This window comes from Symphodus melops, assembly GCF_947650265.1.
Source record: "Symphodus melops genome assembly, chromosome: 21".
NCBI classification, from domain to species: Eukaryota; Metazoa; Chordata; class Actinopteri; order Labriformes; family Labridae; genus Symphodus; species Symphodus melops.
The window spans coordinates 13,666,398-13,689,796 of NC_136711.1; the positions used below are offsets into that span (position 1 = coordinate 13,666,398).

A 23,399-nucleotide genomic window follows, 5' to 3' on the forward strand; every position below is an offset into this window, starting at 1 on the left:
AGAAAGGTTCTCATACCAACCTGGAGAACTCCCAATGCATTATATGTTCAATAGAAGCACACAAACACACTCCTGTTAACCCCAGTGTGTGGCACTGCTAAACAGAGCATTAACATGTGATAAAATGTTTATGACACATTGATAAAGTTTTTATGCATCTGTAAAGAGGCATGTGAAAGTGTGTGTTCAGTCAATAAAGACACACTCTCAGTCATTATCTATTCATAAGTCAGCACTATGGGTGCCTAGAGGGGACAAAATGCCGCACTTAAATAAGCTTAAAAAAAAAATCCATATCTGCCTTAAACTACATTATAGAGCGTCCCAAACATGTATTATAATTTATTTTACAACTTCCATCAAAGATAGGGTTTAGATTTCTCAAATGATAGTTTTATTATTTATTTATTATTAGTTTGCAATAATTAGCTTATCATTTTTGTTCCCTAATGGATGATACTGAATGTTTATTTCTCAGGGTTTTTTTTTATGACTTTACTTTCAGTTCCTGTAGAAATTGTTTTTTTTTTTCAAAAAACAAAAACACAAAAAAACCATCACTTGAAATGTAACTGTTAAACTAAATACCTGAAACAAATGTATCACAATAAAATCTAATACTTGCCCGTTAAATATTTTTGTTTGATCAAGTGTTATTACGTTTGCTGTGCTGCGTGGTATCCTTAAACGCAAGATGATCCATCAGTCCATTAAATCCTTATTAGCTCAATTTGTTCATACACGAGAGGATGTGTGAATTTATACTGCTGTGTCACACATCTATTACATATGGAGGAATAATTTGTGAAGATCTGCCCATTCGTTCCCGTCACACTGTCAATAAAAAAGATGCATCACATTTGATCTACCCTGGCTTTTATGGCTGTTTGTGTGGACCTGAGGGCTTAATCTCCATCTATCACAGAGGTGTTTAGGGCTTCATCTGCATGAAGGATGCGTGCGCGTGATGACTACGACATGTGACTGTTAATGATGGTGATTTTATTGCCCCAGAACAGCCCTGATTTACTGAGGATGGATAATGACACTGTTGGCTTGATTTAACTGATTTGTTTTAAGGGGGTTGGAATAGTTAGGCCTCGCTATATTTCATGCTCTCTGCTTCCCGGCTTCATTACAGTGATCACAAGGCGCCATGGATCTGGTGTCATCGTCAATCTTTGCTCAGGGAGCTCCTCGCTCATATCGCTCGCTCGTTTGTCTTCCTTAATGAAAGCATAATGCATGACCTCGTGATTGAGAAGATTCAGCATGTTTTGATGAGCACGAGATAATGCATCTGACCACACACACTAACACACACACACACACACACATATTGTAGGTTATGGCACTAAGGCCTGTTAGTGGTTTGAGCACCTTGTCACTATTAGTTCATAATGCATGAACACACAGGCTCTCTCTGTATTAGATATAAAATGCAGAGAGGACTTCACAGCTCCAGCGTTACTTGCAAGATGTTTGCAAAAACCCTGACAGCCTCAAGATTAGCAAATGATATAAAATAAACCAAAGTTATATATATATTATGAAATGATAACTAGTAACCATGTATGTGCACAGAACTGCATGTGTTTGTTAATGTTTGCAAAATCCTCTAAACAAGAAATACGGACCCCAAAAAAAGTAAATATGAAATATTTGTTTTTTTTTAATGACTTAGTGACCTCTCTCTCACAAGCACAACAGTCCCATTGTCCAAGAAGACACAGCTGAAAAAAAAGTTAAAATTACAAATTAATTAAATAGAAACTTTTACATATTTTTTACATTACCCTTTTTTTATTTTGGCATGTATTCATTTATGTATTAATTATTTTCACCCCTTTGTAACCCTTTTTTAAAAACCTGTTCCAAACTTTAAATTGTGCAACCATATGGGGGAAAAAACACTGCTCTCATGTTTTTTCTCCTAATATAATGAATCAATCGTAATTCTCAAACATGAAATCAACTGCTCTGGTTTTTGATTTCCATTATTCTGCATCCTCACTCCGCAGATTTGAGAAATAAACAGTGAAGCATCAACATAAAGCGAAAGAGGTCCCATTTAAATCCGTACAAACAAAAAGTACACTTTTTGTTTCACAGCAGGTGAAGTGAACACAAAAATCTCTCCTGTGTAAAAGAATGCAAAGTGAGTCTTTTTTTTTTCAAAGTTATATTATTTTTTATTTTTAGTCACGCTTGAAGCTATCGCAAATAAATACACTGATCCTCACGCGGATCCAGTCCCTGCATGAAGTACAATATAAAACTCATGTGGCCTAAATCTCCTTTATAAACGTATAATTCTCTGTCTCTACTGGTATCCCAAGGCCGAGGCTGTAGTCAGTCTCTGTCCGTACAGGGCGTATGGGGAGTAGTAAGGCCCTGTGGCCGCGGCCACTGGCACCGGGCCCCCGGGTGTGGGCAGAGGGCTCTTTGAATACGGGTGGTAGCGGCTGCTCAGTCCGAGGGGGTGATGAGGGCCCCTGAGGGCCAGCGCGCCGGGGCTGCCTGGACTTCCATTAGGAGGCATGTGCATGTGACACGCCATGGCAGCGGCCGCGGCGGCGTTAGCGAGAGACGAAGAGCCGGGATACCCCGATATCAACTTCTCTGTGCCGGCAAAGGCCGTGTGAGTCCGTAAGTGGCTGAGCAACTCCTCAGAGGAGGAAAAACGCTTATCACAAGGTCCGTTAGCAGAAACCCAGTTACACACGTGCGGCAGGGGATCGTTAGGCAGAATAAACCCATATGGATATAAGGGATGTCCGCTAAAAGACGGGGCCGAGGAGTGCACGCCGTGCAGCGGGTGAGTCGGGTACATGAGCGGGTATCCGGACTTGAGCGCAGCAGCTGCCGCCGCCGCAGAGTCATGCGCGCAGTTCGCACCGGACGGCCCGGTTAAATGACTCGAGCAGTGGTAGCTCAGGCAGTACGGGTCCCGACACAGACTAGCAGACATAAGAGAAGGAGGAGAAGCTCCAGCTAAAGGGCTCCCTGCTTTACTGCATCCCAGAGAGCTGGCCGCAGCAAACTGTGCGCTTAACAGCTGGCTGCTGGATTTGGTGGGGTCCAGGGTCATTCCATGAGGGAGAAACGGCTGATGGTAACCTGCGTATCCTAAACTTCCAGGATATGAAATACCAGCAGGTGGCAAGGGGAAAACTGTATGCCCGGGTTTGTAGGGGGAAACGGGGGCTACCAGTCCGGAGGAGAGCACGGAGGAGGAGGAGGAGGTCACAGATATTGAATCTGATGTCACAGTCTTTGATCCAGATGTGTTCTCTTGGTGTTGACTGCCATCAGAGGTAATTCCACTTATCCTATGGCTGCCATTACTCTCTGTCGAGCTGCTTTTATTGCTATCAGACTCCTTCTTCTCCTCTTTGTCTCCCGTTTTCCCCTCAGCTGGCACAGGAGACACGGAGGTGCAGGAGCTGGGGCTGCCTGTCCTTGGGGTGAACGGCTGGCAGGTGGCGCTAGGCACTCGGAAACTGTTTTTATCTCCACTCAGGCTGCCGCTCGACTCCTTCTTGTCCGACGATTTGGAGTAGGGTTTAAAGCTGGATTTGTCGTCGACTCCGATGTCGCTCATTTTCAGCGGTCCAGATTTACTCTCCTTGTCGCTAGATCCATTCGAGGTCACGGAGGAGAGCTTGGAGGAGGACGGCGGGTCCGGTTTGCCGATCTGGGAGCACGTTTGTGCCAGGAGAGCCAGAGGACTTTTCTTTGCATCCAGCTGTGAAACAAAAACAAAAACAAAAAACACACAATCAACAACCCATTCAAGCACTTCAGGATATCAGGCGATGTGGCAAATACTCAAAAGAAAAGGTTCCGCGTAATTTACGCACTGCGCATACACTTATCTCGTTATGAAACTCAGCGTAATGAACATGTTAAGAGGTAACGTGCACACGGGGCTGATGTACAGGAGATGGATAAGACTGTACAGCTGCCACGCGTCGAAAATGACAAACGTGGGCATCAATTTGCAACAACAAGGTCATTAAATTTTCAAGCGAGCCAGAATCCGAAACAAAAACGACAACCTCCCCAAAAAACGACAATAAACTCGTATTAAGTGTAAAAATCTGAGAACAAGAAGGCTAATCTTTCCTTTATCGACTAATTTACTACATCTTTTGACTAAAATCTTCAGTTGTGGATAGACTTTAACAACGACATTCATCCCGTAAAAGAGAAAAGAAGCTTTCGTGTCCTGTGATGTCAGAGCCAAATATTTGCCCGAGTGCGCAAACATTTCAACAAAAAATCGCGTCGGTTTCTTACCTCGATGGGACTGACAGGCGTGGACGGTAAAGGCTGAAGGTACTCCGGGTGTAAGAGGTGTCCTGCCCGAGCCGTGAGCATTTTTAAAACCTTGATGGGAAGACGGCTGGCTTGGCGAGAAGGGTCTGCGGGCGAGACGGAGTTGTGGACGGTTGGATTCTTGCTGCTCTTCTCTGCGCCCTTCTCCCCCGAGGAGCCGCTCTCCCACGCTGTGTTCGTGCTATTTCTCAGGACAGAGACCGTGGGCGATGTGATCATGACCCAATTCTCTTAAAAAGGGTTGAGAAATACATGTGTAGAGGAAAGAAAGTCCGCACTCGAAAAGACTTCAGAAGGTTAAAGCCAGAATTGAAAGATGTACAATCCTTAAAAGAGACGCCTCTGTGAGAAGAATCCGTGCGAATCGCAGCCGCGTTGCTTCATCTCCAGTGTCGCTCTGACAGTGTGGCTGCAGGTCCGAGAGCGCACTCGGTTTACGAGGCTATACACGAGAGATCACTCCGCCTCCTACCAACGCAGCCTCTGAATAAGTCCGCAGATCACAGCCTGTTCCGCCTCCCAATCAAAGAGAAAACCCGAGGTGATCGGGGGGTCGAGTGAATGTGACGTTTCCTCTTCACACGAGTGTGTGTATTTCACATTTCACTCACTCAGGGCAGCTTTTAATCTGGAGTTTTCGTGTGCGTCTTTGCGTAATTGGCGCTTTGACGCATGCGCATCATGTATAGTGTGCTTTTTGTGGAAGATGAAACAGGCCAATAAGGTATGCAAAAGTCAAACGATTCATGTCAAGATGCAAACGATGCATTTCACATAAGAGAAAAAAAAAATCTGCCCAATGATACCTTTGTAAAATAAGATCGTTTCTTCTTCCCAATAAGACTTTTTGTGACATTTTCACGCAATTTTATTTCGCATGACTTCTGCAATTTCGAAAAGAGAGAGCTTCAAGCTGATTCTGTGCACCGTCGGTTGTCTCAAAAGATACTGTTCACCCTTTCTTAATCAATAATGAAAAAGTGTGTGTCGTAAAAGGAGAGAAAAAATGGCTTTCCTGCCCAATGTGCACAGATATCCATCGGCATGTTTCACATTTCCTTCAACCTTCTCCTCTCCATCAAGCAGGGTGTCATCTGTCAGTCCCCTGTCCTGCACGCCTGTTATCTGTCAGCTGTCTGCACTTATTTTTTTGTGCCTCTTCACAGTCAGATTCAGGTCAAACGCTGTAAAGTGAATCCATGAGGAGTGGAGAGGTGAGGCGAAGTGAACCTCTCTGTACCTCCGCCATCATCATTTAGGCTTGTGCTCTGCCTGGTGTGGTCAGACTATTAACTACGATTTGTTTTATCTTACGCAACCCTGAGGTAGCCATAAAGAACTTTAATCCTGCCACATCATATATTTAATTATATTCGGATGGGTTTTTTTTTTAATTTAAAGATTAAAAATACGCCCTGACATTTCCGCCAAACTCCAGCCAAAAAAATGTTCTTTTTTTGATTCCATGAGCGTGTAAAAACTCCTCTTGTGGCTCCCATTAATCATTTCAAGCCTCCGCGTTTCTTCCCAAAGAAATAGACCCACTTATCTTATTACTCAATAGCCTATAAATGTCTTGCTGATCAGGCGAAAGTTAAACATATGCAAGTGTTTTTTGATGGATAACAGGGGGGCTGTTTTGGGCTCCGGCTGTCAGCCTCTGACACAGCGCCTTGAGTTATTAGGGCAGAGAAGGGCGACCATAAATTTCGACCGTCAGGCAAAAACTCTTTTATTGTGCACGTGATGGATGGCTCGCTTCCACAGACACCAAATTCTCGGCTCTATCCTTAAATGGCTGCACTTTTTTTGTGTGTGTCGTCGACGCAATTCATTACTTTTAAACGGGGAAAAAAAAAGCTTCGAAATCTCCTGAAAGTATTTCACACAAGGACACGTTTATGAATGAGCCAGAGTCCGCTCAAACACGAGCGTTGAGAAGCAGAAGTGAATCCAGTGCCAGGAAGGGCAAGACTCTTCATACTGCAGTGTAAATATATAATAACATTTTATATTTATGTGTTTTTGTGAAGTCACGTTTAATGATGCATTCAGAGACAAATGAAGTCAGACGTCAAACTTTTGCAAGCAACAAATGTGGTCAACTGATTTAGAGTTTATTATATTCTTTTAACATGCATAATTTAGTTGTTATGTACCCAAATGTAACATGGCTTTTGTTATATTCTCAGAAAACATTAAAAGGAGATTTTCCAGGCATGTTTTTTCAGTTTTTCTCCAGCAAAAAAAGTTTTTTTTAATCAATTTCATTTGTTTTACTTTTTGCAATTATCTGACTCATGTTAATCCTCATCATTGGACCACACATAATACAGAAACAAAATAGTGATTTCTGACCCCCTGTCAACTTCACAGTATCAGTTTTTATTTTATTTTATGCTCTTCTTTTTTTAAGAAAAGTATTCTTTTGCCGCTGTGTTTAAATTCTAAATGAGCTGAATTGGTGGCTGAGACTTTCTTCCAGCTGCCTTTCTTTGTGTTCTGTGTTTCATCTTAAGTCTTTTTTTAAAGTGCTCTGCTCATCTGTGCAGCCACCAACACTGTCAACGTTGAGGTGATTAAATATTGAAAATAACAGTCATTAGGGTCAGAGCGACAGGAGTTTCCTTATGACTCCATTGTATAATGTATAATTGTATAATGTGTACGTTGTATTATTCAACTCTGCATGTAAGGAGGTTCCTACAGGGTTGATTCATCAAACGCATGCGTGCGTTACGGCCGTTTAGTCAGTTTTAGTCCAAATCTTTAAAGGTTTTCTGCAATCTTTCTGTATTTCTCAGATTTTTGGGAGATTCCAGGCAACAGTGGAAGAATTCTGAACAACGCAAAGGTAAGTTACCACTCCACTTTTATTATTCTGTACCCTTTTACAATTGCACATGCACATTCAACTCATAAAAAAAAAAGAAGGCTAAATTGTTTGAAAATGGAGCCAAACTCAGTTGCAAAAGCTCCTGACATATAAATGAGAAACGGATAGTCGATAAGTGCAGCATAATAACCTCTTGCAAATGGAATACATATTCCGTTTACGTGACATGAAAATTCACCTCGTGGCAGCCGGGCACTTGCAGGGGCGCGCCACCTCAGCAGCCAGACTGGATGTGACAGGTTAAAAAAAAGAAGAAAAAAAAAGAAAAGATGATTTGATGATGGTTGGAGGGGGCTTTTGTTTCTCGCCCGCCTTTTTTGACCTGTCAGGTCCCGGCGCAGAGGCCCCTGGATCCAGGACCTTCCTTTTGTCACATGCAAACAGCCTTAAAAGGCCGTTATCCCGACCGCGCTGATTGCTCCTGTTTAATTGATTTGCTTTGCACTGAGGCCTGTCACATTAATAATGGTTAAGTACAGGCCTAGTGTGTCACCCGGAGTGGTGCGTGTATCTTGAAATTAACAGCTTTAACTAACTGCTGTCTGCGAAGCAAGAAGTGATGCAGCTAATTTCATACTTGTAGGCTAAAACTGTGAAGTATGTAAGAAATCAATATGTTTCTGTACAGCAGCTGTACGTTTCTTTTATGACATTTAAAAAAAAACAAAAAAAAACCTCCTGAACAGTTTGACCTCTTCTTAAGTAGCCCTGTCTACAGCTATATTATATCCCCATCTCATTATGAACCACCATACAGAGTAAAACAGAGAGCCACGCTGACACGTAAATGGCGTCGAGTGAATAAGACTCAGATTACGCTCCTCGCCACTTCACAGCAGCCTCTGACAGGTCGCTGCAGACATTAAGACTCCGTGATATTTCTATGAGTGACTGACAGCCTGAAATTGCTCTCCATCACCCTGATAGCATGGTAATGCACCTTGCATGCGGACTGTCTTTAAAGTGCAGGAAATTAGACTCCAAGTTGAGAGTCGCCTTTCAACCAAATATGACAAGAAAATAGACTCGCTTTTCTTCTGCGCCCGGAGAGGAGAGAAAAAAAGGCCCCACAGAAGCTGGCACAGAATAAGAGGTTATAGGAGAAAGTGTCAGGAAGTATTACAGATATTATGTGTTTAAGACAGGACATTTCAGATACTTAGAAGTCATACCCATTCCTCTGTTCTCCCCCCCCCATCATCTGTGTCAAATACTGACTTCATTTGCAAGAGCTCAACACGCAACTGACACGGAGAACTCGGCTATCTCGCCGGAAGTCGGCATGACGGAGACAGTGAGGAAAAGTTGAGGTGCAGCCAAGATCACAGCAGTGAAGGCTCTTTTTCACGTTGTCTCCTCAATTAGTTAAAGCTGGTCAGGGGTAAGGATGCAAAGCCTTCTTGGAGATTATCGGCTGTCGTCCACTTGCCACCAGGCAGGTGAGGATCCCTGGCGGGTTGTAGTCATGCTGTAGAGAGGAGTTAACTTCACCTTCCCTTCTCTGCTAGCAACTGGAACCAGCGGCTCAATTCAAGCTGACAGCTGCCATATTACTGCCGCACAACTTTGTGGAAACTTCAAGAAGCTCCAGTAAGACCGTCTGTGGTGTACTTATCTTGAAGCTTTGGGGGAAACGGAGAGCGATCATGTTGGAGTCTGATGACATTTAAGGTGGTATTTAGCTTGATTTGATTTAGTTATTTTTGATTACCTGTAGATCGTTTTCATTATATATGGATCTGTTAGATCCTACCGGACTTCTTGACCAACTACAAGCCAGAAAAAAAGCCCTAAGTGATTTACTAGAGTTCAAATCTTTGCCTGAAAAATTCAGGTTTTGTCTGACTTGTCGTTCCAAACCCTGAAATTTCCAATTTTCAAGGATATGAAACAAAAAACCCACAGAATTCTCTCACTCTGAGTTAAACCTTCGTCAGAAAATGTCTCTCATGGCTCCTTGCAGGTGAATTCTGACAAAACAAGCCACCAAAGACGGACCCCGAACTTAAGTCTCCAAATAAGATACAGAAAAACAAGCGTCCTTTGTCAAAAAATGTCGTACTGTTTTTTTGCTAGCAACTGTCTTATAGTTGCTTGCATGACCCAACAAGGAGTTCTGAACCCAAGGATATTCTGCTTATGAGAGTAGCGAACAGAACAAAAACAGCAAGTCCTCAAATTTGAGTTGGAAAACCAAATTTGATAATTTCACCAGTAAAAACATTCCTTGGACAACCAATCAAACAACAATCATCTCAATCCATGCAGCTCCAACGTTCTATATTATTAATAAAGTTCTGATTTTTTTTTTTTTTAAGAGCCATGTTTTTGTTTGGGAATCTTTCAGTGTAAAAATCCACGTTCTTTACATCCACACACATGCAGCACTCGATGTTGATCCCTCACATTTACTCGTCTAGATTTAATTTATGGAACCTAAGCCGGGGGTGAAAATGTACAGGTAGCGTGTTATGACACTGGAAGCACTGTGCAGGTCGGGATGAATGTCTGTGATGGGCAGATTATTCAGACTAAAGTAGGCCTAAAGAATGATCTTGTCACATTTCACTGGCCGGATTAGGGATACGCGGGAGGAGCGCTTCAGTCAGGAATTAGCGTCATGTGGTCGGCTAGAGACAAGCATGCGAGGTATTTGCCGAGACAGGCTTGGACACTTACCGCTCCATTTGTCTACTTAGCGATCAAATACAGAGGCTGATGGTTATTTCTCTGTCGTTTGTGGTTTATGTGATACGCCTTCATCTCCGTGTTGAGAAATTGTGGGAAATTCAGAAATGAGAACACCCCCGTGGATATTCAGGTTCATTTAGCTTCTTTTTCCGAATGCACCACATGCATTTCTACATTCAGCATTAGATACAACGCACGATGCCAACTTGAACCTGCTATATTTGTGGCTTTGCATCCTTAACGAGAGTGAGTTTGAGAGTCTTCGGGCTATCAGAACAAGCTATTACCACCATGATTGAAGAGTGAGGGAGCGTGCAGGAGCTAAAAGACAAAGTAGAGGAGGCCTGACAAATGAAATCAAACTTCATAAGACCTGCCAGTGGTGTCAGTTGTTATCCATATCTCGAGCGCATTATGGTACCACAACGCAGCGCACCGCCGTCTCATCTGTCGCCTCGAATTCATCACGTCTTCGACTGTTTCTTTTAAGTCACAAGTGTCAGTGTGAAGAGGAGTCTTAATTGACAACTGAGTGGCACCGGCGTGGACCGCTGCCTTTATTTTGGTGCCAAGAAGGGTTGTGTTGTTTTTGATGAGCTATTATTGGCAGAAGCCGGTAGCAAGATAGCAGTCAGGGGCCTGGAAATGGGAAGTGACATCAGACAGAGAGGAGCTTGTCATTGTCTTCAGGCGAGTTCAATCCCGGCTGTAAGTTGGGAACCGCCTGTTGAAATGTCACTCAGACGACTTTCTTATCTTTTGGGGACGAGAATTTTGGCTCCGTTTGGTGAAATTGTAGCTGAAATCATTTAGACATTTCGCCGTCCAAAATTTGAATAGCGAAAACAAGTTGGCGTGGTTTCAAAGAAGATGTTTTCTGGTTAATTAGATTTATTATGTTGAACATAGAAAGCTATCATGAGCCTCCAGCCTTCATATGCAGAGCATTTAAGATCTGTAGCCCCAAATTTACTGCAGTGTTTGTCAACACATTATTTATTTGTCAAATTGCGCAGGAAGTTGGACTCTCTTTGTAAGCCCAACATATTTTCCAACATATTTGATGGTAGCTACTAATCCAGACTTTTTAAAATTCCATTTGCATTGAAGTAAACCTTCCCTCAGATTTCTGCTCGAATATTTTGTGGTTACCAAAGTGTTGATGAAATAAGTTATGCTAGCTGCCTCGACTGACGTGAATCATCTCAACAACCTCTGAATGGATTTCCATAAAGATTGGTACAGATGTTCGTGTTGCCTAGAAGATGAATCCTACCAATTTTGACGTTCCCCAGACTTTCCAATGTGCTCTCATCCTAGGTCTTGAATTGTGCTGTAAAATAAAGTACCGTTCTGTGTTTAGAGGGGAGGATTATGATCACTTAACCTCCTTAAGCACCTCCTTATTTTAAAATTTCTTTATCCAATTGGTGGTCTTGAGGTGAGATGTCCATGACAGCTCTGGGAGGGATTCTTGTTCACCTCGAGATGAATTGAATAATAATGAAAATGATGCTAACCATTTAGCTGAGCGCTATTCCTTAGTGCAGCCTCACAGTGCCTCTAGCATGGCGGTAGACGCTTGGTCTTGTTTTACTTACATACATCATGTACGTGGATGGTCTAAGACTTTTGGAAGCTGACTCAACACATGAGCAAAAAAAACCTTATCTATCGATACAACATCAGCTTTGGCTGAAATGTGTACATTTTGCCCGATCTATCCGTTTAATATGATTTAAAGACTGATTCCACTCCCCATAACAACGAGTGTAAACTGTTGTTCCTGATGCTGTAACCCACCCCCTGAACACGTCTTGCATTTACAACCAGCTCACAGTAAATCAATGAGGCGTCTGTAACATCGAGCTCAATAGCAGCACTTCTTAATCACAATGTTCTCCTCTAATATTCACTCAGCTGGAGTACAGTGTAAATAAATAGCTCTCAGCACACTGCGCCTTTACTGTACATTGATCACAAGCACAAGACCCCAGGCGATAACGTACAGAAGAAAAATGGCTTCCTTGTTTTCAGTCATCCGAGGCTCTGTGCAGCCCTTAATGGACAGAATCAGAATGTCTGCTGTGGTGTTGCAGGCTTTATGAGACCATTACCGCTTTTTATTGTGTATCCCTGGACTAATGGCTTTCTATAGTACCTCTGATTTACGACCTGTCAGCTCTGTGGCTGTCCATTAGAACGGGAGGTTGACATCGAGCCAGTGGTTGAAGGGCCCGCTGTTAAAAAAATGAGGAACTCACGTTGCTCACATCGACGCAAGTATCCTAAAACGTATTCCCTTTAATACTCCGACAGACAAATATTACTGCAGCTTTCAAACATGTCTGAAGTTTGGAGAAGGTAAATTAAAAGTCCATTCACTCACAATCACTTACAGTTTGTAATCGCCTGCATTAAAAAAAATAAAAAAATTCCTGGGTCATTCGTGTTCGAGCATAAACTATGGTCCCCGCACTTCAACACGTCATTAAACATTAGCGTCTCTTCTTATTTTCTGCGATGACTGTTTACGGTTTGGGTAGTATCTCTTACAAAAACACGAGTCAATCACACATACAGAAGAAGAATATTAATGGTGCTGACCAAATGAATTTAAAGATGAATTATTATTCTGATTCATTAAAACGTGTGTTTTATCATAATGATGATAATAACTGAGGTATTGGAACATAGTGACTTAACTAAGTAGTTAGTCAAGGCAAGACATTTGAGTGTTTGGGAACTAATGCGGATTTTCTTTCAGTGCATTTTCCACTTTTCTTCCATGATTAGACAGAGGGGTCGGTGTGGAAATGGCAGAAGAGATTCTGCCAGTTTATTGGACACCGGGATTCCTTGGTCGTGGTCTAAACGAGACCCATTGTCCTTTGGCTTCAATCAATCAATCATTGTTTGTATAGCGCTGATTCATAACAAGTGTTGTCTCGGGACGCTTTACAAAAGAGCATATGGGATAATATGCAGGAAGGAATTCTCCTTTGTATTCCTGGCGTTCCGGTTGTCCACACTTCCTTACCGCTGAGGTGGAGGTCAGAGCAGGCCGTGCATGAATGAGGACAGAGGCCGGACCTTGTTGGGCGGTTTTTGCAGTACAATAAAACATATAGATTCACATCATATCACAATACACATATGCAAGAGGGATTGTTGCCCAAAGTTTTGGTTGAGTTGATCTTTTCCACGCTAAATGCGTAGCTTTAAAAATCCAAATAATCGGTGAATACATCGTGTCTTGACTTCACCGTATGACTATTGCAAAGAAAAAAGATAATAAGCTATGCTCTCAATTTAAGTTTATTTTTACAGCAAGAAGTTACACATAACCGGTTCAACCAGTGGCCAGCCTATCTTAGAATGTAAGTGAACAGCCTTTAGGTGTTTGACTTCAGGGGGTCATGCTACTGGAAATCATACTATAATGGAACCATTTTTAATAGTTGATCAGTTTCACATGTTTTTTTCCTGCCATCACAGGTCAAAATGTCTCCAATGAAAATGAATGAATTGGAATGAAATCAGCCACTGAATCCCAATCATCTCACTACTTCATGTTACGGTACTTGGTTGTCCTCGAGTTCAGACGGTTGCGGGCCACGATGAGCACGCGTAGACAAACAGGAAGGAATGTTTCATTTAAAGGGGATCGCATACGGATCACTATACAAGAAAGCCACCTCAGACTTTTATCTCTGCTTGGCTCTTGTATGACCTTTCGTACTGCATTTTTAGTCTGCACAGCTGGACTAACTTTAAAGCCCGCTGAGTTTTCAGGACAGTGCTTTTACCTCCGATAATCTGTCCGGAATCTTCCATAAACCTCACTTTATTAGCTCATACACAAGGATCATCCGTGTGGAATTAGAGGCAGAAAATGTAACCGTGACAATTTAACTTCCTTCAGATGTTCAGGGGGGTAAATCACATCGTACAAAACGCACTCTGCAGGTTGCCGCGTATGATACATAATTAATGAAAATGTGCTCTGAAAACCACGGATACCTTGTCAATATTCGGCTGTCTTCCCCTAATTGTTCACGGGGCATCAGAGCCACAGGCTGGGCGCGATGAGGCAGGTGATCCCTGACGGAGGTGGAGCCGGTCCTGCTTCACATAAAATCAATTCTGGCCTTTGGTGTTGGCAAGCCAGCGGGGTTTGTCGGGGGATGAGGAGGGGAGGGGGAACACATGTCTGACACCTCCTGACTTTTTCATGAGGTGGTGTTTGAAGTTTTAAACCCCCACAGAGGATTCTTGGGGCGATGAATATAAAAAGGGGGGGCTGGGGGTGCAGCTTAAAGCTCAGGCGTATTATCATCAATGAAGAACCGTTACGAGGTTTGATGAGGAAAGTCAAACAATTAGATTTTTGATGTGATTTCAACACCTGAAAGAATTCCTTTTCAATGTCACACGCTTCAGAAGCTCATTTATTTGAACGTCATATTATTTCAATGGGATTCTTCTTCTGTGATGGACGTCCTCTCATTATACGCCGCTCTTAAGTCGCCCTTGTCTCGAGTGGCTCTGTTTCCCTCGCGGTGGGCACAAAGAAGAGGAGCTTGACCTCAAAGCATCTTTTGTTGCAGAGGCAGTGGAGGGTGGTGGCTGTGATTCATGTGATGGGGTGAGGAGGTGTGGTAGGTGCTGAGGAAGGGTGGGCCCGCAATGACAAGCTCGAGTTCTGCAGTCCTGGTGGTCTTGTCTTTCAACTGCTCGTGTTATGACTCTACTCTGCCTGTCTTTGAAATAAACAAGTTTATCTTTGACTTTGGAGGTTCATGTGAGAGTATGAAGTCTTGACCATTTCCACCTTTGACATCCACTAATATCAAGTAAATGCTTTACATACTGATTGTCAGTTTCAAACGATATATAAAAAAACACACTGGCATGTCTGTACAAAGATGTGTCTGTTCTTGTCTTGGCTTTTTTGAACTTCTTTGCACATGTTTTTTAGGTGGCACATCCTATTGGGAAGTATTTATGGCCAATAATTGGGACAGGTTAACAGGATATAAAATCTGAAGAGGTTAAGTCAGGGCAAAGAAGATCATGTCCTGTATCTGTTCGTCAAGTAACATACTTAAATTAAATGAAAACATGATCTTTTATTTTGCCTTACCACACTGTGGTAAGGCTGTTTCTTGTACTCTCTTAGCGGTCATAAGCAGGACATGTTATAAATATAGTTAAAAGATTGGTACAAGTTTAAGTCGGACCATGAGCCAAAGAGTCGTTTGTTTTTAGTGTAACTCAGGATTGGAGCGTTTGATTTGTTTGTTTATAAAGACAACCAGGTAAAATGGTTTGTGTCTAGACGGTGAATAGTTCACATTATTATTTTAATATTTCATTCTGGCAACGACAACAGTTCCCTCCACATAAAGCCTGAGATAACTTTCACCTCTTCACTTGATGACATGTCACTTTATTCTGTATTCACCGTCCTACCAGTGTAAACAGGAAATACAAAAGTGTTATGAAACAAATGAGCGTAAACATTGTTGTACAAGGTAATCGGCCCTTTGTCTATACCAATCAGAATTTCTGCCATTTTTGTGAACGTACCACCAATGGACGTCAGCTCATTGTCATGATGATAATGGTCTCTGGTCTTCTCATCGACATAATGTGGCCAACTTAAAGGTGGTCATGGATCCAAATCACATTAAATGTTATCATGTCATGCTAATGCATTGTGTAAACATTCTTTGAAGATTCATCCTCCAATTAGCATGAATTGCTATCACTTCATTCAGTATCGTATTCAGATTCAAATCAAAAAATTTTTGACTATGAAATAAGATGAAGACTCGCATGTTGAAGAATTAAAAATAGGATTTTGTGACCTAAGGGCCTTCTTTTTAACCTCACAGTAACTGGCACGTTACACTGAACAGTCGTCCAAATCCAAAGACGTGTCATCGCTGACTTCCTCCACCAGATGCTGGTGCTCGTCTCAAGGAAGTGCAGCGTCCTGGATCTGGTGGCGCTGCCATATAACTGCTGTATAAATAGATTCCTTTGACAGAGCCATTCATCTCCAGCCACGAACACATCAACATTAAAAGACAGCTCGCTGAGACCTCTGCGCTTGTTAGGGCAGGATCAGCGGTCCAGATGTCCGAGATGTAAACTCGTGAAGGGAAGATTAATTTATCTGTCATCCCTGCCTGTGACAGTAGTTATAAATCTGATTTAGCTGTTGAGCAGGGGCCGTGAAGAAGGGCAGCTGGACGTTACGATTTCAAAGAAGTGATATCAAGAGGACCAACTCGTGACTCACGGCCTGCCACAAACGGGTCAGAAGTTCTTGTGGGATGTTTTGTGTGACTGGTGGGATTGTTTCACAACTTTAGGGTGGAAATAAAACAAGGCTTCTTTTAAAAAAAAAAAATGGCGGCCATCATGTAAGGCTCCCCTGACAAAAAAGAAAAAAAAAAAAAAAGCAAAGCAGCCGAGGGTGTCAAAGGAGCTATTTAGCGGTAGATGGATGGGAACAGACGATACGAGGTGGTCACATCCTGTGACCATCTGCACTCCAGTTATGCTAGTTATTCAGATCGGACACAGATGCTTTGCAAAACATGCGCCTCCATGCAACTATTTGGATGCGTGTCAAAATGTTTAATGCCACATTTCCTGGAATGTCAACTTAATTGTGACGTGCTGAGTTTTTTTTTTCCCACCCGGTGGCTTATTTAGACAATGTGGACGGTCAAGTTCTTGCCTTTTCAGCTCAGATATGCACATGAACTCTAATGTACTTCTGTTTCTTTCAAATTAGCTTGATAGCTTTTCAAGGCTTTTAATTTAACGCCATCCACCACTATACGTTCTGGCAACGTCAACAGTTCCCTCCATTTAAAGACAGAAACTGAGGCGTCTTCTGAACCCTGAAGCCACACTGTGCATAGCACCTCGCTCTGAGACGCTTAAGGTGCGGATAAAACGCCATAGCACATTAAACAGCTAAATGACCTGATCGCAGCCATGTGTAGGTGCAGTGTGGGCGGGTGGGTGGGGCGACACACTGTGATGAATCTCTTCCTTTGAAGACTCTTTTCTTTTCAACGTGCGTGTGTGTGTGTGTGTGTGTTGCTTTCACTGTGATGAAACCGCAGTCTTTGTGTTGTAAACAAGACGCTTTTGTGACGGGAACAAAGGAAAGAATAGAGGGATTTTAAGGGACTATTGTTACTGCATGTTTGGATGTCAACTGGAAGCGACAGAGAATACACTCAGCATTCCTGTTTACACACACTTGTATGTAATGTAGTCTGCTGCAGTGGCTGAAAGTGTTTAGAAGGAAAAGAACAGTTATTAAGCTCACGTTTACATGAAAACGACCCAGCGAAAACAGAAACATTTTTAATTTGAACGTCGTAGCGACAAAATAGATTGTAGTATACATGACAGGCCAGTAGTTGGCGTTCTCACTTTTTAAAAAAACCACACACATGTTCACATCCTTTTCATTCTACCGAGCGCTGAAATGTTTGTGTGGACGGACGATGAGAAGCTACTCCAAGTGACCCGAAACTACAAAGCGAGTACAATTCAAGAAAATGTCATTTTCCGCCAGTCCGCCATTGTTGTTGTAGTCCTACCCGATCTTGCATGGCTATTAGCATTACGGGTGAAAGGGCATGCCAAACATAAAGTAAGTTTACTATGCTCCATAAGTGAAAGATGAGTCATCGACATTTTCATGTTTCCTCGGGAGAAATCTAATCAAAGAATGCCTTTAAAAGTTTTGGTTTTTTTTTTCCATCGTTAAAACATATTTAGACTAAAAATGAACTTTGAGCAAATGTTTTTGATGCAACAGATAATAAACAATGAGTCATCTGTTCAAACTCATAATCCAGAGTGAAGTAATAGAGCCATAAAGTCAACTTCTGTGTCTCCTCTGCGGAGTCACTTCCCATACATTACAGAACAAAGTAAGTCATAATGTGACTGCTGACTTAAGTAAGCCTAATAACATTAATGATGCCATCAATTACTCCTCTGGTGTGGTTTGGCCACTGTGGTGCATTTTTTTTCCCCTCCCGCTCTGTGGCACGGAGGAGGAGGCGGAGGCGGCGGAGGAGGACAGTTGGGTTTTGACACGTCAAAGCGTCCGGGGCCAGAAGCAGGATTAATGGCCGCCTCTGCTGCATCCAAGGTCCTTCAGCTGTAATTGCAAGCAGAATCTGACTCTATGATCTCAGCTGCGGTATGCGACATGCCAAAACAGCCTGCTTTTTGACAGATTACCTTCCTGCCTTAATAACTTAAGTGCGTTCATTCTCTCAAATTAGGCGTCACGGGCCTCCCACTCCACGGAACAGGAGCGATGACTTCTTCCCACCTTCTCTGTGTGTGTATCTGCACATTTACTCCCCTGCTTTGACAGATCTGCGCTCCAATCTGTTTTGAATTCACAAAATCAGATCTTTGCCGGTTGCATAGCTTCACCTGCAAGTTGACAAGTGTTTGGAAATGTTTTGAATAAAAGATGTAATATTCATCTTTTGCAGCTGTGCAGCGCAGATCTTATGAAACGCTTTTGGAAGGATCATGCTACAGATGTCCTCAGGGCTTTTTTCTTTTTTTTTCTTTTTCTGACTGTTTTAGCCGCTCTGCTATGTTAGCCTCCGGGCCTGTGCAGGAATAAATCTCACTGTGGTTCTCTCTGTTGCTCTCATTCTCTCAGTTGATAGTTGGTGCCCTGCCTCAGGACAGAGGGACTCCTATGTGCAAGCTCTGTGGTGGGTTGTGTTCTCTGGAGCAGTTAAAAGCCTGGCAGCTCCACCCCATGACTGTCCAAACACAGTTGACTGTAGGCTTTCACATCAAACAGAGCTCTCTGCAAAGCCCATTGGAAAGCAAACCGTGGGGTGCTGAGCTTATTTATTTATTTTCCATGCGTTAAAAAAAAACCCAAACCTGTCTCGCTTCAGATTATTAAAGCAACGCTCACCCGCGTTTGGTCTTTGTAATCTACGTGACAAAGCTTTATTTGAAAAGTGTTTTTTTAACACATGCAGCACCCGGTTATGCTCAGGACTTCTGGACCGAGCGCAAAAAAAAAGAAAAAAAAAAAGCAAGCTCCAGAGCAAGTAACAGGAAAAGACAAGTCAATGAAAGATTCTTTCAGTCTGCTCCTCAGCAGCGCTCACAACAGACATGTTCACAGAGAAACGAGTGTGTGTGTTTTAGAGCACACGCTCTGACTGCAATCACTAATTCATCGGGCCTTTGAGATCCTCTTGACACTGACGTTGGAGGGGAGATGCTATGTGAAAATGTAAATAAACTTTAGAGGAGCTTTGGGTCAGTGTGGGAGGAAATTTATAGTTTTGGCATTTACTCTGCGGCCATCACTCATCCCCCTGTCGAGAGCAGAGGCCTTGATCAGCAGAGCCTCCGTTGGCCCTCAGATGACCTGCAGCCTATCTGACCAGCTGTGGTTCAGATGCCTTCAGACTCAGACGTTCACATTATTTGTAATGACTCCGACTTTTAACCCTTTCTGCACCGCGACAGCCTCAACAACAAGGCGTCTTTTTTTTCTTTTTTTTTTTGTCATGATAGGAGTTAGAGAATGGTCCTGTGGAGTTTATTGAATAACAATCTGATATTTCCTTGCTTACCTTTTCTTTTATTCCAATTTAAACCTCTTCCTTTTTATGAGTTTTTTTGGCTTTATAGTGGTGATGGGACGGTGGATAGAGTCAGATATCTGGGACAGGGAGAATGCGGAATGACAGGCAGTAAAGAAGTCACAGAAGGGAAGAAAATGTAAATATATATGTTTTAAAGAATCATTTATTCCTGTTTTATGAGGAAATCAAACGACATACAATATAAGCTGATAAATTCACAATTTTTTTTTTTGTTGATTTGCAAAGTCAGTGAGAATTTCCATAAAATGTCAACAGAAACACATTTTAGTTTGCTTTATATTTCTAATGTCAAAAGGAATTTGCCATCAGGCAGACGTTACAACGTCCCTCCGGTTTGGAGAAACATCTTCAAAACATCTTTCATTCCCTTTGTAGTAACCATTCTGAGCAATTTAAAATAGACAATACACAAACACTGGTTTTATCAGTTGTTGTTCCCTTTTTTTAAATTACGGACTTTGTCTTTTTAGATGTAAGTTGTGTTTATTGATGGAGCCTTGTCAAAGGAAAATCTCTGTCGCTGTTGGGACAGACTGATCCGTCTGTCTGTCTCATTTCGACTTCTTTTGTACGACATCAAAACGCCAATCAGTAAGCCCCAGATTGTACAACAACTCCTCCAGCATCACAAACATCAAACGTTTCTTTCATTTCTATCATGGCGTGGCAACGGGCAAATCAAACGCTGATATCTCAAAACCTTCGAGCATAAAAAAAAAAAAACTATCCACATGGCTGGATGCTGCCAAATGTAAGTGAGAAAAGATCTTTCCTCTAATATGAGCGGACCTGCCCTTTAAACTGTCGCTGAGGTTATAATGGATTTGGCAGCAGCTCCAAACTCAACAGGGTGTGTGCACTGTGCGGCAGAATGTACAGGCCTGTAAAAGCCAAATCAAAGTCTAATAATGGGAAGGTGGCCTTCAAGCAAAGTGCCAATTATTTTAAATTGCTCCATTAAAGCTAGCAATCACAACTGTCATGCTCACATTTGGACATTACGGCTCACTTCTGGAGGCTGGAGTTCACGCGGTTGTAGCTACAGAGTAATAAACACATGCCGATTTACATAACCGGGTGAAACAAATGATTTTGTTTGCTAACTGCTTGCCATAACACATGAGCGGGGGGGGGGTGACGTTTTCTCACCTCATCCCAGAGAACAAAGTGCTCTTGCTGTTTGTTTTTTTTCCCCCTGCTTTTAACAGGTGAGCGTTCCAGCTATTAATTTGTGTAGGGCCACCTACTTTAATTGGTCCTAATCTGGAGTGAGCGGCTTTGATCTCTCTGACAGTTTGACTGCATTAGCACGAGTGTGCGGGCTAATCCGCCGCGTAGCTTGTTCTTTTGGCGCAGTCAGAGGCCTGTCCGGCGATAAAATGTCAGCTGAGGGATAAGCCCTCATCAAACAAGCAGGTCTAAGCTTCTGGAAAAATGGGGGTTGAAGGGCCACCATCATGCTGGGCTTCAAACAAAGATGAGAGACGTGAAGCAACTCCAACCATTGAAGAGGACATTTTCAAGCTGTATAGGTTTCTGTTGTCTTTGACGTCTTACGTGGGCTCCGCTGAGCGCACTCTTTTCGCTTCATCGGGAACGCTATCTCATGCTACTTTAACCTCCAGCAAGTCCCAGCTCGTACAATAAGTTCTTTATACTCTCCAAGCCAGCGCCGCTCATTCACACACTTACTGAACGCATGATCCACAGGTCCAAAGCAGCGTCTCTATCTGTGCTGTGTCATCTCATTAGGAAGTAACAAGCGTGTCAAGTGTTTGTCCTGAACTCCGGCTGAACCCTCATGAACGATGATAACCATCGCACAGTCAACAATATCTGCTTTGAGAAGAGAGCGAGATAGCGTTTGAAATGAGGAAAACAGCAGCACTTGTGCTTCTCCGCTGATCAAATCACACATCACGGTGATTTAGGCATCACGACGGGCATCTACTCGACTTCAGTGGAGCTTTTGTTTTTTTGTGTGTTACGTGACGGAGAAATGTGAGCCGAGCTTCATTCGGCGTTGCGTGTGAAAAGGGCAAATTTATAAGTTAACAGTCATTCAGATGAAGCAGTCAAAGGGAATATTTTCACAGAGGTCATAAATCAAAGAACAATCTCCTTTATTGTTGTGAAAGTGTGTTGTATTTTTCTGAGATAGACACTTATTTGATCCGTTTCTTTAGTTTAAAAAAAAAACAAAAAAAAAACATGGCGGTAAATTTGAATCTAACTAATTTTCTAACAGTTTTCACGCGTGGTTTACCTTTTGTACTGGGCTTAGCAAAAACTTTTCTCAATGGACTTTCTTGGACTTTGTATAAAATATGACCAGCTTATGAAGATGTATGCGTGTAAAGCAGATATAAAGTCTCTTCCAAACCACTTTTTTTCTTGTAAATTTTACTGTATTTTTATATATTTTTTTAAAAACAGAAAAAAAGGAGAACACTTTGATATAGAATACCATGCTAATCTGTATAAACTCTCTTTTTTGCCAACTTGTTCATCATGTTGTGGCCCCTCTTGTTATTCTATGATCTTTAACAGGGTCCCGACCCCCATGCTGGGAATCACTGTTTTCAGTGACATTTAAAAGAGGTTTTCATAGAACAAACATCATGTTGTTTCTTTTTGTTAGAATTGACGTGTAATATAATTTCTTTGTACTATTGTACACTTTGGATTCTCCAACTAAATCTGTCTTAAAAGCTTCTTTTCTTTAAATATATTTCTAAATCTTCTCAGCTCACTGGCTCGGCACAATGGAGGCCACCTGTAAGTGGTCATCTGGTTTCATTTGTATTTGGGCCCATTTGGCTGATGTGCCATCCATCAGAAACCAGCAGAAATATTCAGTACACCAGGGACGCTATTGGAAGGTGACTCTCCAGTCATGGGCACGAGGTAAAGATTAATCAAATGTTATGTGTACTATCACCAGCTGGCAGCAGCAGCCTCTAAGCCTCTGAGTGAGTAAGTCCACAGAGAGGCCCGTGGCACAGCTGAGTTTGTCTTGTAAAAGTGCAGCTGTCCAAGACATGACAGCTACAGCATTAGCAGGGCCATTAAGAGGTGTAGAACATTTACAGGGAAACCATTTGAAAAATGACAACCTCCGGCACCGCTGAGATATTAATTATACGCAGCAGCCGTGGAAAATAAGTGAAAACAGTTGGTACGACAAAAGACGGCTTGTTTTTTTCACAAGATGCCTTGTTTGTGGATGCAATACATTTAACCATCCAGTAATTCTGGTGCCAGCTAGCAAGGATGAAGACATTTTATCATGTAGATGACATAAACATATAGCATAGGGATCTATGGAAGTAAGTAAGAGGTAGTAACAGAGGCAAGACAATGTCAGTAACTAACATACTTATCCAAACCATTATATTTATTAAGTCTTACTAAGTAGTACTAGAGCCCTATTGAAACTACCTCTAAATGTTTAAAACAATCAAGCACAGAAATTAGATCATAACATTGAGGGTTACCTGGCTAAGGCGACAATAATTGTGTTACTACAATAACGAAGGTCAATAGAGTAAGGTCACCTGACTTTGTTCATTCCAACACATCCCAAACTCATAACACGTATCTGCGCTAAAAGACAAACTTATGGCTCAAAACGTTTACATGGAATGAAAATGTCCTAAAGCAACGCGCTATTTATAGACCATCCCATTACAGCCCATTAAACGAGCTTCAACACCTTATAAAGTGGTAACAGTGCTGCACCACCTTCTTCTCTGCCCATCATTCCTTATACC

General features: G+C 42.3%; 2 protein-coding genes across 35 annotated transcripts in view; one reads left to right on the forward strand and one right to left on the reverse strand.

The window, feature by feature from the left end:
- The window catches only part of LOC306842319 (uncharacterized protein), a 169,590-nt gene that overhangs the window by 19,612 nt on the left and 126,579 nt on the right, over window positions 1–23,399 (forward strand). For 24 of the 34 annotated variants that reach the window (XR_013781690.1, XR_013781691.1, XR_013781698.1 and 21 more), the window contains one exon: window positions 7,146–7,195. Coding sequence is in view for 2 of the 34 variants with exons in the window: in XM_079372494.1 (XP_079228620.1) it covers window positions 7,146–7,195 (50 nt within the window). In the remaining 32 variants the exon portion in view is untranslated. Of the gene's footprint in view, window positions 1–7,145; window positions 7,196–7,425; window positions 7,477–7,566; window positions 8,592–8,745; window positions 12,999–18,653; window positions 19,763–22,374; window positions 22,534–23,399 lie in introns of those variants that run through there. The other 10 variants (XR_013781707.1, XR_013781712.1, XM_079372493.1 and 7 more) reach the window with 7 other exon arrangements.
- Window positions 1,843–4,993, reverse strand: LOC306842310 (zinc finger protein 503-like). The gene is made up of 2 exons (XM_079372482.1): window positions 4,303–4,993; window positions 1,843–3,748 (listed from the first exon to the last, which is right to left on the reverse strand). Exons 1-2 carry the CDS (start codon window positions 4,558–4,560, stop codon window positions 2,324–2,326), a joined length of 1,683 nt encoding a protein of 560 aa, XP_079228608.1. The 5' UTR covers window positions 4,561–4,993; the 3' UTR covers window positions 1,843–2,323.